This window comes from Bufo bufo, chromosome 9, assembly GCF_905171765.1.
Source record: "Bufo bufo chromosome 9, aBufBuf1.1, whole genome shotgun sequence".
Classification (NCBI taxonomy): domain Eukaryota; kingdom Metazoa; phylum Chordata; class Amphibia; order Anura; family Bufonidae; genus Bufo; species Bufo bufo.
In genome coordinates, this window is record NC_053397.1 from 53,990,547 (window position 1) to 54,009,674 (window position 19,128).

The 19,128-nt window shown below is 42.4% G+C and overlaps 2 protein-coding genes across 2 annotated transcripts in view; one reads left to right on the top strand and one right to left on the bottom strand.

The window, feature by feature from the left end:
• GLMN (glomulin, FKBP associated protein) overlaps nucleotides 1-5,315 on the top strand; it is a 68,057-nt gene extending 62,742 nt beyond the window's left edge. Inside the window, exons 17-19 of the mRNA XM_040407862.1 lie at nucleotides 4,663-4,786; nucleotides 4,936-5,018; nucleotides 5,137-5,315. Of these exons, the coding sequence (XP_040263796.1) occupies nucleotides 4,663-4,786; nucleotides 4,936-5,018; nucleotides 5,137-5,262 (333 nt within the window). The 3' untranslated portion in view covers nucleotides 5,263-5,315. The remainder of the gene's footprint in view (nucleotides 1-4,662; nucleotides 4,787-4,935; nucleotides 5,019-5,136) is intronic.
• A 3,665-nt stretch (nucleotides 5,316-8,980) lies between these two features.
• C9H1orf146 (chromosome 9 C1orf146 homolog) lies at nucleotides 8,981-16,349 on the bottom strand. Its single transcript, XM_040408739.1, has 5 exons — nucleotides 16,281-16,349; nucleotides 14,544-14,637; nucleotides 13,099-13,267; nucleotides 10,665-10,743; nucleotides 8,981-9,085 (listed from the first exon to the last, which is right to left on the bottom strand). The coding sequence occupies exons 1-5, from the start codon at nucleotides 16,347-16,349 to the stop codon at nucleotides 8,981-8,983; spliced, it is 516 nt and encodes a 171-aa protein (XP_040264673.1).
• Nucleotides 16,350-19,128: the final 2,779 nt, after the last annotated feature.

The following is a 19,128-nucleotide window of genomic DNA, read 5'->3' on the forward strand; positions in this document are numbered from 1 at the left end:
ATCTCTGTACTGACCCCTGATATATTTATACATAGTAATTAGATCTCCCCTCAGTCGTCTTTTTTCTAACGTGAATAACCCTAATTTTGATAATCTTTCAGGGTACTGTAGTTGCCCTATTCCAGTTATTCCTTTAGTTGCCCTCCTCTGGACCCTCTCCAGGTCTGCCTTGTTCACTGGAGCCCAGAACTGTACACAGTACTCCATGTGTGGTCTGACTAATGATTTGTAAAGTAGTAGGAATATGTTCTCATCACGGGCATCTATGCCCCTTTTGATGCAACCCATTATCCTATTGGCCTTGGCAGCAGCTGCCTGACACTGTTTTTTGCAGCTTAGTTTGCTGTTTATTAAAATTCCTAGATCCTTTTCCATGTCAGTGTTACCCAGTGTTTTACCATTTAGTATGTACGGGTGACTTGCATTATTCCTTCCCATGTGCATAACTTTACATTTGTCAGTGTTAAACCACATCTGCCACTTATCTGCCCAAGCCTCCAATCTATCCAGATCCCTCTGTAGTAGTATACTGTCCTCTTCAGTGTTAATTACTTTACACAGTTTAGTGTCATTTGCAAAAATTGATATTTTACTATGCAAGCCTTCTACAAGATCATTAATAAATATATTGAAGAGAATAGGGCCCAATACTGACCCCTGAGGTACCCCACTAGTGACAGTGACCCAATCTGAGTGTGTACCGTTAATAACCACCCTCTGTTTTCTATCATTGAGCCAGTTACTTACCCACTTACAGACGTTTTCTCCCAGTCCGAGCATTCTCATTTTATATACTAACCTTTTATGTGGTACAGTGTCAAATGCTTTGGAGAAGTCCAGATACACGACATCCATTGATTCGCCGCTGTCAAGTCTAGAACTTACTTCCTCATAGAAACTGATTAAATTAGTTTGACATGACCGATCCCTCACGAAGCCATGCTGATATGGCGTTATTTGCTTATTTCCGTTAAGATGCTCTAACATAGCATCTCTCAGAAAACCTTCAAACAGTTTACCCACAACAGATGTTAAACTTACCGGCCTATAGTTTCCAGGCTCTGTTTTTGGACCCTTTTTGAATATTGGCACCACATTTGCCATGCGCTAATCCTGTGGGACATTCCCTGTTAGTATAGAATCTGCAAATATCAGAAATAAGGGTCTGGCTATGACATTACTTAATTCCCTTAGGATACGGGGGTGTATGCCATCCGGTCCTGGCGATTTGTCTATTTTAATCTTTTTAAGTCGCTGATGTACTTCTTCCTGGGTCAGACAGGACACTTTTAATGGGGAATTTATTTCAACATTCAGCATTTCATCTGACAGTTTATTTTCCTCAGTGAATACATTGGAGAGAAAAATATTTAACAGTTTTGCTTTCTCCTCGTCGCTCTCTGCGACTCCCCCCTCATTACTCTTTAAATGGCCGACACCTTCAGATTTATACTTTTTAACATTTATATAATTGAAGAACATTTTAGGGTTAGTTTTACTCTCTTTGGCAATTAATCTCTCGGTCTCTAGTTTGGCCGCTTTTATTAGTTTTTTACATGTTCTATTTTTTTCCTTATAGTTTTTCAGTGCTTCCGTGCTACCCTCCTGTTTTAGTGTTTTATATGCTTTCTTTTTGTCATTTATTGCTTTCTTTACAGTTCTATTTATCCACATTGGTTTCTTTTTGTTCCTTAACCTTTTATTCCCATACGGTATGTACCTCTCACAATGAGATTTTAGGATGCTTTTAAAGATATCCCATTTTGTGGCTGTATTTTTATTTGTGAGGACTTTATCCCATTTAGTTAGGCCTATGGCCTCTCTTAGTTGGCTAAATTTAGCTTTTTTGAAGTTTGGTTTTTTTGTTCCTCCCTGTAGAAACGCTCTTTTGGATGATAATTGGAAGGTTATTACTTTATGGTCACTATTTCCCAGGTGTCCCCCAACCTGCACGTCTGTTGTTCTGTCAGGCCTAATGCAGAGAACCCTTCCTGGTTCTTCACAAGGATAAGGCTGTTCTCCAGCCCATTTCCTTTTCTCCCGAAGGTGGTCTGTCTTCCACATCAATGAAGAAGTTGTCCTTCCTTCACTGTCCCTCTCCTCCACTCCCTAGGGAAGGGAGTTACGTCGTGACGTCAGGGCTCTGATAATTTTTGGCGGCCTCCAGTCCCTTCTGGCGTACGAAACCCCTTTTTTGTCATCCGGAGGTTCCACGCAAGGGATGGGCGGCTTCCAAGGTGGCAATTGCACGATGGATTCGGTCTGCAAATGCTGTACCGTTCCGCACCCAGTGCGGGGTTCCACCCTTAGGTGTGACGGCTCGCCCCACTGAGCGGTGGGCGCGTCTTTGGCTTGAGGCATCGCGCCTCGGCTGCGCGGTTGTGTAACCCGGCTAACTGTCCTCCTTACACACATTCACAAACTTTTACCAGGTGCATACTTATGAATTGGTGGACGCTGCTTAGGCTGCATGGTCTTGCAGGTGGCAGTTTCTTAGATACCAGCGGGGTTGCTTGCTTCCATGGGTCTGTGGTTTTTCCCTCCCCGTGGACTGCTCTTGAACGTCCCACGGTTCCTGTGTCCCCCAATGAATATGGGCGAGAAAAGGAGATTTTTGTATAATTTACCAGTAAAATCTCTTTCTCGCTCTTCATTGGGGGACACAGCACCCACCCCGTATTGTTGTTCGGCCACAGTTGTGGCAGTTGCTGGTTAGAACCCTGTTGGGTCTTTTGGCATGGTTGGTGTTCCATGTTTTTTCTTGGTTGGCTTGCTTCACCTACTGCGTGTACACAAAGTGAAGCTCTATCTCCAGGCTGGAGGGGGTATAGCTGCCAGGGGAGGAGCTAACAGCGTTATCTAGTGTCAACGCCTCCTAGAGGACATAGCTATACCCACGGTTCCTGTGTCCCCCAATGAAGAGCGAGAAAGAGATTTTATTGGTAAGTTATACAAAAATCTCCTTTTTTTTGTGGCCCCATTAAAATGAATGAGTCTGCATCCAGTCCGCAAAAAAATGTGGATCAGATGTGGACCAAAAATATAGTCATGTAAATGAGGCCTTAATGTTGTAAATTTAATGGACTAAGGGTACGGCTGCATGCACTTTTGAGCACAACATGTGTTGCACACCCAAGTATCACAAGGCAGCCATAGGAATGAATAGGGTCACAGCTTGATTAGCTCCTTGGCTGTGACATGTGAATCTCTAAAAATACAGTAGGGTTGTATTTTGTTTGAGTATGTCATGACTGCAGCAAACATGTCGCACTGTGACTCCATTCATTCCTATGGCTGCACCGTGACATGTAGGATGTACAGTAAGTGTAAAGTGGTGTGCAATAGCACCTTAAAGTTCCACTTTAAACTTTGGATATAATTCTCCTTTCCTTTGGTCATGGTTTCTAAAAGATGCATTATCTGAAGAATACTGCAAACTGTGAAAGCCTCCAGCAGATGCATGAAGTCATTCCCACCACCCAAATCCTAAATCACATTATAACCGTGTTCACGTATCTGCACAACTGATCTCTCGCATCGATTCTGTGACCAAATCTGTGTGTCTTTCACAATGCATTCATTTCATTTGAAATCCACTATGGGGGGAGGGGGTTGGGGACTTTGTCATCAGTCATTTCTTGCTACGAAAACCAGGGATGGTGGACACACATGGTTTAGCAATGTGCAGCAGAAATCTCAGCCCAGCCTTGGATTTCTGCCTTAGCTTTCAGATTGATTTTTTTTTTTTTTTGAAAAGAATAATTCAGCTTCTGCCATCATCTTGAGTATAGAGACCACTGTCCGAAGCCAATGGCTTTGGTAACATGTCTCATGATGCCCTTCCCAGGTATGGTCAGATTACAGCTACATTTACATACATTTTTTCAGATGCATGCCTAAAGCACAGATATTTTCTACAAGTAAAAATCTGTTCCATTTACCTGAATGGGGTTTGCAGAAATCCATGTGTGTCCCTCCAAAACATCCCTACTGTATTCAATTGAATGTAACTGATTTTCAGGTGCAGAATATTTATGCGACAAAATTTGTCATATGGGAAGGCACCCTAAGAAATTCACATAGGAAACTATGGCTTTCACTGCAGTTTCTCGTACAAGTGGATGTTGTACAAAAATATTCTGCAGCTTTATAACCTGCACCTTGGTTTGAATACTTTTGCAAGTAATAAAAATGTATGTACAATAATATATATATATATTTTTTTTTTACTATAGCCACTGAGTTATTTAATAATCTGTATAGCACCACCTGTTGTTGGTTATTTTTCTTATATCTCTGTCCACCTCGCTGTAGTGGACGCACATGCTCAGTTCGATCCTTCAACTGCCTCCTGAGTTGTAATATGGAGCGGGCTGCAGTACAAAGGACATTCTCCCTGAGCTGTGATAGGGAGAGAGCTGCAGCAGAAAGGACGCACCCCCTGAGCTGCCAGCTTGATATAAATGTAGCAGAGTAATTGGAACAATATATATGGGGCGGGGATATCTGGATCCTTGGAAGGTACAGGGCTGGTTTTAGATTTGTTAGAAAGGTATTGTAATGAACTATATGATGTTGGATTTTAATTTTTTTACTTTAAGACTTGAATAATTTTATACTGACTTTGGTGTCCATTTTTTTTTTTTTTTGTGTTTTCTGCAGACGGGAATATGGTCAGAGCTTGCTAAAATTGAACAAGCTTTTCTAAAGCCTCTCCATACAGGACTGAATATGTCCAGAGCCCATTACGAAGCAGAAATACGAAGTACAAATGAGAAAAAGAAAGGTGAGAAATGAGTCACTTATTCTGCGCTTTCCAAAAACAGAACAAAATGCAGCGGCTTCTGTGTGCGCTGTTCCCACTTAGCGAGCAGAATAGGTCTTCTCCCCTGACTTTCAGACTTTGATACTAATCCTGCATATTTTTTTTCCCAGGGTCCCACTCGGAGAAGCCACTTTGTACGGTAACCGCTGGGGGCAATAAGCTGCCTGACATGACTCCTGAGATGCAGCTTCAGGTGTGTTATTCCCCTGCATTAGCCATGTCTTCGGCCTCTGAGTGATCGGTATGGTCTAGATCCCTGTGTAATGTCATTGCGCTTATCTAAACAACATTAACCGTTTCTGACATTTTAGGTTCTACAGTCAGCTCTTTTCACATTTGATTTAATGGAAAGTGTCCTCGCCAGAGTCGAAGAGCTCATCGAATTGAAGCTAAAATCTGCACCAGATGAGAAAATTGGGTCAAGTAAAGATGTTTAGTGTTTGTTCTGTATTTATGAGTACATTTTAGGTAATAAATATTTTACAAGCTATAAAATCGTCATTTCTATTAATAAGCACATTCTGGTTTCTTGCTGTCCTTTCACATCATCTTACGTCTATTGACCTCTGGCTTTTCTTCACCAAGAGTGCCACACTCTAAGGGGGTCATTTATTAAACAGATAAATGCCTAAATTATAACAAATAACAAATATTTAGAAAAGGCTCCACCAGCAACCTACTGGAGCACAGCCTTTCAGTTTACCAGCTGAAAAAGAGGAATAAATCAATATAAATATAGGCTGGCTCACAGTATTTTTGCTTTAAAATTTATTAATACATTAAATCACAACAGGCTAACTGTGTCAGTATCAGCGTACATATATAGACAAAAATGTGTAAATAGGTATATAAGTGCGGAGCTCACGCACAAAACCTAAATAGCCGGAGTACTCCTAGGAATAAGACCTAATGGCTAAAGTTGGGCTGCAAGGGGTATTCTGTTGGACCAATCATATGTTCATGCTTTCAAATATCAATTTGCCGTGTAGTTGGAACTGGAGATTTTTTCGGGACAAAGCAAAATCTCCAGTTCCAACTACACGGCAAATTGATATTTGAAAGCATGAACATATGATTGGTCCAACAGAATACCCCTTGCAGCCCAACTTTAGCCATTAGGTCTTATTCCTAGGAGTACTCCGGCTATTTAGGTTTTGTGCGTGAGCTCCGCACTTATATACCTATTTACACATTTTTGTCTATATATGTACGCTGATACTGACACAGTTAGCCTGTTGTGATTTAATGTATTAATAAATTTTAAAGCAAAAATACTGTGAGCCAGCCTATATTTATATTGATAAATGCCTAAATTAGGTGTATTGTGCCGCAATCTGCAACTTCTCCCCTAAAAAAAAGTGGGTAGGAAGGGGACGAGCCGGCAGGCCCATCTCATTTACCATTTTCTACGCCTGTTTTAGGTGTAGAAAATGGTCTATATGTAAGACCGCTAGAACGCTATCTTACATTTAGAAGCGGCGGAGGATGCGCCGAAGTTATGTAGTGGCCTGTGTCTCTTCATAACTCTGGTAGATCCACCGTCGGGTATAGGGATTATGAAGACCGGCATCTAAAACACTGGTCTTAATAAATGTGCCCCATATTGTTCCCTTAGATGGTTGCTTGTGGAATTGCTCATTCGCATGAATGTGTATGAACAACTTTTAATGGAATCTGACTGATGTATGTGTATGGAGGCTCTTGATTATACTCTTATGGCAGATATGGGGGAAGGGGGGAGCTAGGATCAAGCATATTGGATTTGAACATCCTGAGTCCTGCCAGGAGATAAGCTGCTATCAGAAGTGCCTGGCAGTGCCTTCTCATTCTCTCCCCTATTGAATAAACACATACGCTTGGCTGAGTCCATTTATGGCTGGCTTTTCATTCTGCTCAGTACATATGTCATTAATTCTCCCCGTTCGTTTCCTGCATATGTACATACGACTGCATAAAAGCAGCCTCAGGTCACCTTAACACTGCACCGCAAAAGCTTCAAACATATTCTTAGTCTCCCACTCACCCAATGAGAACAAAAACATGTCCTACATATAAGACCTCTTTCACACGAACAAGTTTTCCGTCCGGGCGTGATGCGTGAAGCAAACGCATAGTATCCGGACTGAACTCTGATCCATTAATTTCACATATGTACACGTTTTTCACACATCTCTTCTGCGTTCAGGAAAAAGCGCATTTTCTATATTGTGTGTGTTTCACGCAGCTCTGGTTCCATAGAAGTAAATGAGACTTCAGTGAAAAACGGATTGCATCCGGATGACGTGCGTTTTTCACTGATGGTTGCTAGGAAATGTAGATTGTTATTCTTCAGGGTTTTTTTCATGTGCGTGAAAAAGGCATCAAAAACTAATTGCACCCGCGCTGAGAAAACTAAACGCAGTTGCAGACAAAAGTGATTGAACTTGCGTGCAGGACCATCCGTTTTTTCCTGAACAGACCCTGAGAGAATCTGTAACGCTCGTGTGAAAGAAGCCTTAGGGTCCATTCACACGTCCGTTGTTTCTTTCCTGATCTGTTCCGTTTTTTGCGGAACAGATCTGGACCCATTCATTTTCAATGGGTCCTGAAAAAAAATCTGACATTGAGCTGTCCGATTTTTTTCAGGACCCATTGAAAATGAATGGGTCCAGATTTGGTCCAGATCTGATCCGCAAAAAACGGAACAGATCAGGAAAGAAACAACGGACGTGTGAATGGACCCTTAGCCTCATTCACACATCAGTGTTCGGTCAGTAATTTCCCTCAGTGATTGTGAGCAAAAACCAGGTACGGCTCTAAACACAGAACAGGTGCAGATCTTTCCCTTATACCTTATGTCTGTGGAGGCTCCACTCCTGGTTTTGGCTCACAATCACTGATGGAAATCGCTGACGTGTGAATGAGGCATAAGGCTAGGGCTACACGACGACAATAAGTCGCGCAACACATAGGGCACAACTACACTGCAACATGTGTCACGCGACGTTGATCTCACACCAATGTCGCGTGACAATTTTTATAATGATAGTCTATGGTGTCGCACTGCGACGCGACAGTCGCAGAAGAATCCATCTTGGATAATTTTGCTACCGTCATGTCACAGTGCGACACCACAGTCTATCATAATAAAAATTGTGCGACAAAATGTTGTCGTGTAGCCCTAGCCTAAGGCTTCTTTCAGACCCCCAACTGGTAACACCCTTCTGGACCTTCATTGCAAACTGCTAGTAATTCATTTATAATTTCTAGCAGAAGTAATAAAGGTATGGCACATCATAGAGCCATAAGAATAGATGCTCCAGAATTGTTTGTACATGAGGAATGCATGTAGTTGTCAAGATCCATTTCAGTTCCCTTGCAGCCTATCCGTATTGTCAGGTAATGACAATGTACACATTTCCGCCACCAAATTTTGAAAATGTGCACTTTCTACTGCAGCTCCTTTTATACTCTTGTTCACTTTACTAAAGATTAACAAACATGAGAGGAAGAGATTTCAGCACCAAGGAAAACATCCACAATTTCAGGTATTGTCTAAATGTTATTATTTACCAAATACGTATTCATTTATACGTGCATATGCTGCCACATAAAGCTACTGAGGGAAACATTATATGGATCTACTTTAATGCTCATCATTAGAGATGAGCGAATTTCATATTTTGAAATTTGTTCACGCTTTGTTTAGTAGTAAAAGCAGAATTGCGTTATGGGTTCCGTTACCACGGACAATAACGCAATTCTATGACATTGCATAACGGAATGCCTTTAGAGGCATTCCGTTATAATAGAAGTCTATGGGCTGCAAAACGGATCCGTCAGGTTTCTGTTGTGCAGGGGAGTCCTCTCCTGCATAACGGAAACGGGATGGATCCGTTATGTAGGCCATAGACTTCTGTTATGACGGTATGAATAACGGAATGCCTCTAAAGGCATGCCGTTATGCATTCCGTCTTAGAATTGCGTTACGGTCTGTGGTAACGGAACCTATAACGCAATTCTGCTTTTACCAACAAACAAAGTATCAACGAATTTCATAACCTGAAATTCGCTCATCTCTACTCATCATCTCTAACATACTGACAACTACATGATAAGCAGTGAATCCCAATATAAGATGGGGTGGAAGTAGCAGACTGTGCATCAGCCACACAATCAGAGCTCATCTAGCGTTTTCCACACGGGGCTATTCTCAGCAATATGCATCTTAGCCTGGAGAAGTCTGTCTCGTATACTTTCAAGGTGAGGTTTGCTGGTAGCCTGCAAAATATATAATGCAAATTTAAATGGCCGTCTTCATGCTGTGTATTCTCCTCTACATAGATGTGCAGTAGATAATCTATACACTTCCAATGGGCAACTAAGCCAGTTTTCCTTTACCCCAGTTTTGATAAATCTCCCTCAGGCCTCATGCACACGAACATATTTTCTTTCCGCGTTTTTGTGGACCGTATACAGAACCATTCATTTCAATGGGTCCGCAAAAAAAACTGAAGTTACTCCGTGTGCATTCCGTTTCCGTATATCTGTTCCGCAAAAAAATAGAACATGTTTTATTATTGTCCGCATTACGGACAAGGATAGGACTGTTCTATTAGGGGCTGGCTGTTCTGTTCCGCAAAATACAGAATGCACACTGACCGCAAAATACATACGGTCGTGTGCATGAGGCCTCAGTCTGTCAAAACCACGGACAGAACAAGGATGCCACCTGGTCAGTTTTTCACAGATTCATTGCATGGAAAATTGATGAACCACGGTGAGAATTCACTGAGACATGTGCGGACCTCGGACCTTCCCTTAGTAAAGGCCTCTTTCACATGAACCATACAGATTGTGTAAGGATTTGTTCAGGAAAAAACGGACAGTTTTGCACGCAAGTTCAGTTAGTCTTGTCAGCGTTTGTTTTTCTGCGTGGGTGCAATCCGTTTTTGATGTATTTTTCACACATTTGAAAAAAAACTAAAGACTTACAAACTACATCTCCTAGTAACGATCAGTGAAAAACGAACTGATGCAATCCGTTTTTCACTGAAGCCCCATTCACTTCTTTGGAAACAGAGCTGAGTGAAAAACGCATAATCTAGAAGATGCTGCGATTTTCCCTGAATGCAGAAATGATGCATTAAAAATGTACTCGTGTACACAGACCTATTAAAATGAATGGGTCAGGATTCAGTCCGGATGCTATGCATTTGCTACAGATGGGAAAACTCGCTTGTGTGAAAGGGGCCTAAGTTCTGTATCCTCAAAACAGACAACGATGTGTGAAAAAGGCCTAACTCATTTGAATGGGGAGAGTCTACACCTGCATAGCCTGCTCTTACCTAGACCCTTGTAAGATGGTGCAATTAAAACTGAACACATTTTATTTAATTTTTTTTCAAGTTTTCAATGTGGTTGCAGTTTTTACAGACATTTCATATATTTTACCTGTAAAAACCAAAACTGCTGCGAAAACCGCATGCAGGTTTTCGCAGTGCCATTTTAAAGAGAATCTGTCACTAGGATCCTGGACTATTATCTGCAGTATTACTTGAGTAGTACCACAGATATTTTATCACTGCCCCCCCATTTACCCTTCTGTCCGCATTTAAAGCTGCGCCAAAATACACTGTAAGGACTGCTCTGCGTGCACACAGGAGTCCTCTCCATCATGTTATCACAACACAGCATTCTGAACTGTATTTTAAAGCGCACCTTTGAGTGCAGTGGGGGAACAGGGGTAGGAAAATAGCGATCTGGACTCTTTCATGTATTACTGCAGATAATAGACCAGAATCGGGGTGACATTTTCCCCGTCACAAACATTATTTGCTGAGCAGATTAATTGGCTTACCTTAGCTATGGTTAAAATGCTTTTAACCGTCTCCACGCTATTATGAGCAGGAATGATTTTTAAGTTACTTCCAAGAAACCTATGCAATAAGTGAGAAAGTTTAAGCCATATGTAACAGTGAGTATTATACATGCAAACTACAGATCTTTTTCTAAAGCAAGCAATAAATTATCTCTATGTCTGATGATGAAAGCTGTACTATTGTAAGGCCAGTCTGATCTTAGATCTGCATTGATCTGGGGGAGAGCAACTCTGATCTGGGGGCAGCGTCTCATCTGAGATTTGCAGTGATCTTGGAGGGATGGGGGAGAGTGTTATCTGAGATCTGCAGTGATCTAGGGCAGAGGGGTCTGATCTGAGGTCTGCAGGGATCTAGAGGATGATCTGATGTGAGATCTGGGGGGGATGTCTGTTCTGCAGTCTGCAGGGACCTGGGGAGGGAAGTCTGATCTGAGGTCTGCAGGGATCTGGGGGGTGGAGACTGATCTTCTATGGAGGCCTGATTTGAGATCTGGAGGGGGTCTGATCTGAGGTCAGCAGGGATCTAAGATCTGGGGGGAGGAGTCTGATCTGAGGTCTAAAGGTATCTGTGTGAGAGATGGCACATGCATTTTGAGGTTTGATCTGAGTGTGGGGGGCACATAATATTAGGGGTCTGATCTCAGTAGGGGTATCTGAGTGAGGAGGGGACATGAATATTGGGGTCTTTGATGTCTGCATGGATCTGAGGGAAGGGAGTTTAGGGGGCTATTTGTATTTTGGGGTCTGATCTGAGGTCTGCAGGGATATAATGATTTAGGGGGCCACGCAAATTTGGGGCCTGATCTGTGGGAGGGGAGGGGGTACATGAATTTGGGGTCTGATCTGAGATCCGATTTAAGGAATGGTGGGGTGGCAGTTATAGGGAGCCACATTAATTTTGGGTCTGATCTGATGTCTGCAGGAGGTTATAGGGGCTCACAAGAACTTGGGGTTTGTATAAATGTGGCGCTAATCTGGGGTCTGTTTTAATTTTGGGGTCTGGTCTGGGATTTTGTGCCTAAAGTTTGCTTTGGGGTCCATCATTTTCTAGTTCTGTACTTGTGTCCTTGGGTACATGGGGCAGCAGCGGGCACAGTATAGGTGGAAGCTACAGGATGGCAGTGTGGATAGTGGGTTTCTTTGCTATAGAGGGTGGGAACTGACTGCATAGGCAATGACTCAAGGCAGAAGTGTAACCTAATCAATTGCTCCTGTTATTTGTAACTAATATATGCAGTTTGATAGTACAGCCAAATAAACGTAACCCCTAAATCACAGTACCATCAAGGCTGTGATCATACACTTTGGTGCACATTAAAGCTATCTATGTTTACACACATCAGATTGGTTGCAGAAATGTATTCAAATGTATGGAAAATCTCACATGTAGCTAAACTAAAATTACAGTATGACAAGTCCCCCCCCTAAAGATATGGCATGTTCCCTGTGGGGAACTCATACCACATACTGAGAAGCTAGAACAGTTAAAGGGGTTCTGTCATCAGATTTGAGGCCTATAACCTAAACATATGGCCAGGTCCCTACTAATACCCTGAATCCGAAACTGACCTTATTAAATGTGCCTGTGGCTCTATTATCATATAAAACAGGTTTATATAACCTGTCACTCACGTACCAAATGTGTCCAAGGGGACGTCTCATCATGCAGGGTGCCCGGCTGCAGCCATCTCCTTTCGGTGCCCAGCGCCGCCTACCCACTAGAAATCACCGCCCTCCCTTTCTATAGAGCCGCCTTCCTCACCTCAGCGCCGCCTCCCTCAGCCAGATCCCGCACGTGCGCACTAGGTATAACCTGATGCGCCCGTGCGGACTCCTGGCAGCGGCCTTGTTGAGCGAAGTGCGCATGCGCCGGCCGTCGCACTTCGCTCAAACCTGCCTTGACCGCCCTATTGCAGCCATCCTCTCACAGCCGCACGAGATCTGGCTGAGGGGGCAGAAGATTTCGGAGGCGGTGCTGAGGTGAGGGAGGCGGTGATGACGTGAGATATGCGGCTCTATTGATAGGGAGGGCGGCGATTTCTAGTCGGAAGCACCGAAAGGAGCTGGCTGCAGCCGGGCACCCTGCATGATGAGACGTCCCCTTGGACACATTTGGTACGTGAGTGACAGGTTATATAAACCTGTTTTATATGATAATAGAGCCACAGGCGCATTTAATAAGGTCAGTTTCGGATTCAGGGTATTAGTAGGGACCTGGCCATATGTTTAGGGTATAGGCGTCAAATCTGATGACAGAATCCTTTTAATGCCGTTTTATACGCTGATCAGAACTGGATATAAAACAACGCTACATAACATAGAAGAATTGTGTAATATTGGATTTGTGCAGCAGCTTGACAGATGTTTGTGAACGGTGCAATCGCTTGAGTCATTGGAAATGTAAATGACATACCTGAGCTGAATACTGAACATTAAGTCACGTTCCTCCGGTCCGTGGAGAGCTGCCACTAGCACTAGGAAGCTGTTTCGATGAATAGATGTGAATTGCTGTATTTTATCAAAGGCATCTTCTCTCTGACTGCCAAGGGCCTCTTGGGCGTTTGCCAGCAAAAATGCTATGCCTCCATAAAGAGAAAAGCAACAGCTTAGCCTACGTACAGTGTAAGGCCCCATACACACAACCGCGTTTTGTTCCGCATATGATCTACACTTTTTGCGGATTGGATGCAGACCCTTTCATTTTATGCTCCAACCTTAGAAACAATACTCTGCAGTATAAGGGGGCATTCACATGACCCTATGTATTTTGCGGTCGTAAAATACGGATGATGTTCATGTGTTGCATCGGTTTTTATTTTCTTTTTGCGGACTTATTGACTTCAATGGGTCCGTGGTCCACATTTGTGGCCAATAATAGGATATGCTCTTTCATTTGAAGAACGGACATTCGGATACGGAAAGCTAATCTAAAAGAACATGTCTTTTGCTTCGGCCCAAATGTGGTTCATGGACCCATTGAAGTCAATGGGTCCGCAAAAAAAGAAGGATGCAACACGGACATAATCTGCATTTTATGGATCCGCATTTTGCGAACTGCAAAATACATACCGTTTTGTGTGAATATGCCCTCAAGCAGTAGTGGAGGTTAAAAGATCCTGTCAGATTCCCTTTAAGAGGTAAATCTCCATAAGGCTACTTTCACACTAGCGTTTTTTGCAGATCCGTCATGGATCTGCAAAAACACTTCCGTTACAATACAACCGCATGCATCCGTCATGAACAGATCTGTTTGTATTATGTGTAACATAGCCATGATGGATTTTCTATTGTGTCAGAGAAAACTGATTCGTCCCCATTGACTTACATTGTGTGTCAGGACGGACAGAAAAACACTGCAAGCAGCGTTTTGGGGTCCCCCTCCAGAGCGGAATGGAGACGGAACGGAGGCAAACTGATGCATTCTGAGCGGATCCTTTTCCATTCAGAATTAGTGTTGATCACGAATATTTGAATTTTAATCGCGAATATCGGCACTTTGAGAATTCGCGAATATTTAGAATATCGAAAAAAATATTCGTAAAAGCGAATATTCTTTTTTTTTAAATAACACTTTATGCGAATTTTTATGCGAATTTTCGCAATCAAGAAAATAATACCTGGAGATCACGAATTCGCTAATATATGGCAAATGTTCGCCCAAATATTCGCAAAATATCGCAAATTCGAATATTGCCCCTGCCGCTCATCACTATTCAGAATGCATTAGGGCAAAACTGATCTGTTTTGAACCACTTCTGGGAGCCCATGACTGATCTCACAAACGGAAAGCCAAAACGCGAGTGTGAAAGTAGTCTTACTAACGCCTTGCAGTAATTTCATCTATCAATAGTAACGTACCAGACAGAGGAAAAATGATAGATCCAGCTAACAGAGATTTTGAAAAACGGATTTTATGCTGTTGATTCCTCAGCGTTGCGATCACCTCATGATCCTGGAGAAATATCGGAAAGTGAGCAAGAAATCATCTCAAACGTCGTATGGTGATGGTGATTATCAGTAGCTTTAAAGGGCTTATTCTACACATTTCAAACACTTTTAGGCTGAGTTCACACAGGTGAGATTTCCGCGCGGGTGCAATGCGGGAGTTGAACGCATTGCACCCGCTCTGAATCCGGACCCATTTATTTCTATGGGGCTGTGCACATGAGCGGTGATTTTCACGCATCACTTGTGCGTTGCGTGAAAATCGCAGCATGCTCTATATTGTGCGTTTATCACGCAGCGCAGGCCCCATAGAAGTGAGTGAGGCTGAGTGAAAATCGCAAGCATCCGCAATCAAGTGCGGATGCGGTGCGATTTTCACGCATGGTTGCTAAGATGACAGTCTATTCACTGTATTATTTTCCCTTATAACATGGTTATAAGGGAAAATAATAGCATTCTTCACTACAGAATGCTTAGTAGGTGGTCAATTGAGGGTTAAAAAATTAAAAATAATTAACTCACCTTCTCCTCTTGATCGCGTAGCTGCCGGTCTCTTCTTACTTCTTTAATCATGAGCTGCCGGCTAAAGGACCTGTGGTGACATCACATGGTCCATCACCGTGGTGATGGACCATGTAATTGGACCATGTTATCGGTCCTTTAGCCGGCAGCTCATGATTAAAGAAGTAAGAAGAGACCGGCAGTTACGCGATCAAGAGGAGAAGGTGAGTTAATTATTTTTAATTTTTTAACCCTCAATTGACCACCTACTAAGCATTCTGTATTGAAGAATGCTATTATTTTCCCTTGTAACCATGTTATAAGGGAAAATAATAACATCTACACCAGTGTTTCCCAACCAGTGTGCCTCCAGCAGTTGCAAAACTACAACTCCCAGCATGCCCGGACAGCCTTTGGCTGTGCGGGCATGCTGGGAGTTGGAGTTTTGCAACAGCTGGAGGCACACTGGTTGGGAAACACTGATCTACACAACACCGAACCCAAACCTGAACTTCTGTGAAGAAGTTCGGGTCCGGGTACCACAGTCAGTTTTTTATCACGTGTGTGGAAAACGCATTGCACCCGCGCGATAAAAACAGAACGGAACGCAATCGCAGTCAAAACTGACTGCAATTGGGTACCTACTCGCGCGGGTTTGCCGCAACGCATCCGGGCGCGCTCGTGTGAACTCAGCTCATTTATCTAGATTAGAAGACTTTCTTCCATTTCTGTTGGTGGGCAGCAGCTCACATGAGCCAGGATGCATTGCATTAGCTGTGGTTAACCCCTTCTTCCCTGCACAGAAAATAGTCCCTATCCCTCTCAAGAGATTCATATGGTATGTGATGCTCCCACACCTTCTTCTCCACTGTAGAGAGATATACAGTAGCCATACAATTCTAGGAATATAGAAGTAGGGATAAATGAAAGGTGCCTGGACTACTTCACTGAGGGGAGGGGAAGGTTGCAGGGAAGATGCTGAGCTTGTTGGCCCACCTCTGATTTCAGGCAAGGGTGGACCACAAGCATAAACAGGGAATGACTTCCCTCTGGACCACTGTATTATAGAAGCGGCCATATTTTATATTAAAAAAATAGAACAAGATGACAAATGCTGCAGTATAAACCATCAGCTTGATTTCACGGTACCTGCAAAGTACTGCTCACGATCACAGTGGTGCTCCAATCCTCAGCCAGTTTTGCATCCTGAGCGGCCATTTTGATTGCGCCTGGTTGCTTTGATGGTAATTAAGCGAATGCAGAAACGTTTATTACTAAGAAATGAATATAGATGACATAGAATATAAAATATTGTACAACCGGATGTATTTCTGTATTACAATTAGAATGACATTCATGAGACAAGCCTCTAAAAAGAGGTTCTTCAGCAACTACAGTGTATATTACATGGTTGTCCACAATCCAGTATTTGGAGGGGCTGTTCATAATTTTCAGAGACAATCCTAGCAATTTTGGGCTGAAAATGGGCGTGGCTTCCATAAATGGGCGTGCCTGGGGCTTATACTATGACAAATATATTATACAGTTTTGTGCCTCAGCCACTACTGACTTTTTAAAACTTACCAAAATTGCCGTTGGTGGATTAGGGACAAATAGACTACTTTTACATGGGACCAGGGGCGGACTGGAAACTTAAAAGTGGCCCTATTTGGTAGTGGGGCCCCAATTGACAATACCGTATAGTGGCACATCATACCGCCTCAGCAGAGCCTAATACCACAGTGCATCACAAAATACTGCAGCACGGAATACCTCCCCAAAAACTGCCCCTCTGTGGTGGCCAGGGCCCGCTGTCTAGTTCTGTCCTCCTGCTCCAGTTGCCTTAGGATGGCAATACAGCTAGAGTCAGGAGGGGGGCGTCATATCATTACTTACATGGCTGGCGGCCTGAGAAGATTCCTGTAGGGACTATGGCCAGTCTGCCCCTGCGTGGGACACTAAAGCCCCACCAGTTTGCAGACCAGGACAGCCCGAGTTTTTGCAAGCACTGGGGGACATTTATCAAAAATGGCGTAATTTGCACCAAAAAAAGTACTAACATTACAAATCAAAAGCGGTGATTTGTTTCACCTCATATATCAAAGGGCGCACGCCACTTTTAAAATGTGACTTTTTAAAAATATAAACTCGATTATTCGCCTAGTTCTCTCGATTTGCAACATTTTAACGCCAATAGTACGGTACTAAAATGCGACTTGTTTTAAAAAAGAAATGTGCCATTTCAGCCAACCCTGCCCGACGAATTTGCAACTTTTGAAACATGTTTGCGACTTTTGAAGCATATTTGGATGTTTCCAGTGGTGAATTGCGACTTTTGTCTCAGGCTCAGGACGTTTTTGTTGAATGTCAATTTACTGACAAAACCCTGCTGTTTAGCTCATTTATATTATATAAAAATAAACGCATCCTGTTTTAACCCTTTAAGGACCCATGACGTAGCTGTAAGTCATGGGTCCGATCCCTAAACATGGCGCCCGCTCGCATGTGCAGTGGGCACCTTAGCTGCAGGGTTTCTGCTATTTTAAATAGCAGAGACCCGCGGCACATGCATGCGATCAGCCATATGCGCTTCCGGTCCGGTAACATTGTTTCCCGGCTGAGATCGGGGAATCTGTTACCTTGCGCTAATTGACCGAAGCCTCAAGCAGGCTTTAGCGTCAATTAGATGTGTATATCTATACAGGCCACTAGGTGGCAGCCTTGTATTGATATAGTGCAAAAGAATACTATGGGCAATCGAATGATTGCCAGTTATTGTCACCCAAGGTGACTTAAAAAAAAGTTTTTACAAATATAAAAAAATAATAATAATAAAAGTTCAAATCACACCGCTTTCCTTAAAATAAAAATACTTAACCAATAAAAAAAATACTTTGTGCACGTTTGTTCACCTGAGCGGTTCCCAATAAAGGGATTTTTTTGTACCGGACATGCTGCCTCCATCATCATTCAGTGGATTCCAATAAAAAAAAATAAACATCATGGGCATCCCCGCGTGCGGAAATGCCCATACTATCAAAATATAACAATATTATTGGCATACGGCAAATGGCATAGCAGGAAAAAATATAAAAACAGCCAATTTGCCATTTTTTGTCACTTCAACTACCCAATAATTTTTTTATAAAAAGTGATCAAAAAGTCGCACACACTTAAAATTAGTATCACTGAAAAGAACTGATTGTCCCGCAAAAAATTAGCCCTCACACAGCCCCGTACACATAGCTACAAAAAAGTTATAGGGGTCAGAATATGGTTATGAAAAAAATATATATAAAAAAACCTTTATCAGAATTTTTTCCCAATTCTACCCCATTTGGAATTTTTTTCCTGCTCCCTACTACATGTTATGCGACCGTAAATGGTGCCATTAGAAAGTACAACTTGTCCGGCAAAAAATATGCCCTCATAAGGCTATGTGAATGGAAAAATAAAAAAGTTAGGACTATGGGAAGGCGGGGAGTGAAAAATGAAAACGCAAAAATGGAAAATCCAAAGGGTCCTTAAGGGGTTAATACTTACTGATCACTTGTTCCTATGATGAGTTGGTATTTCTTTTCATAAATGTGAATTTTTGACAAAAAGTTGCATCTTTATGCCATAAATGCGACTTTTTTACACAAAACATAACCACATAAGCTGGCATTATTTAAAGGGCACAGAAAATAATGTTCGCTATCTACGCAAGTAGAAAACGTCACTTACCTGGCAGGTATCTTAATTCCTGTGGAAAGATTTAACGGGAAACTATTCCTTCATTTTTAGTTGATGGATTAATCATATGCTACAAATGCTACCATGGACCTCAAAACAGGACACTAAGCTGGTAGGGGTAAAAATAATATACACTGCTCAAAAAAATAAAGGGAACACTTAAACAACACAATGTAACTCCAAGTCAATCACACTTCTGTGAAATAAAACTGTCCACTTGGGAAGCAACACTGAGTGACAATCAATTTCACATGCTGTTGTG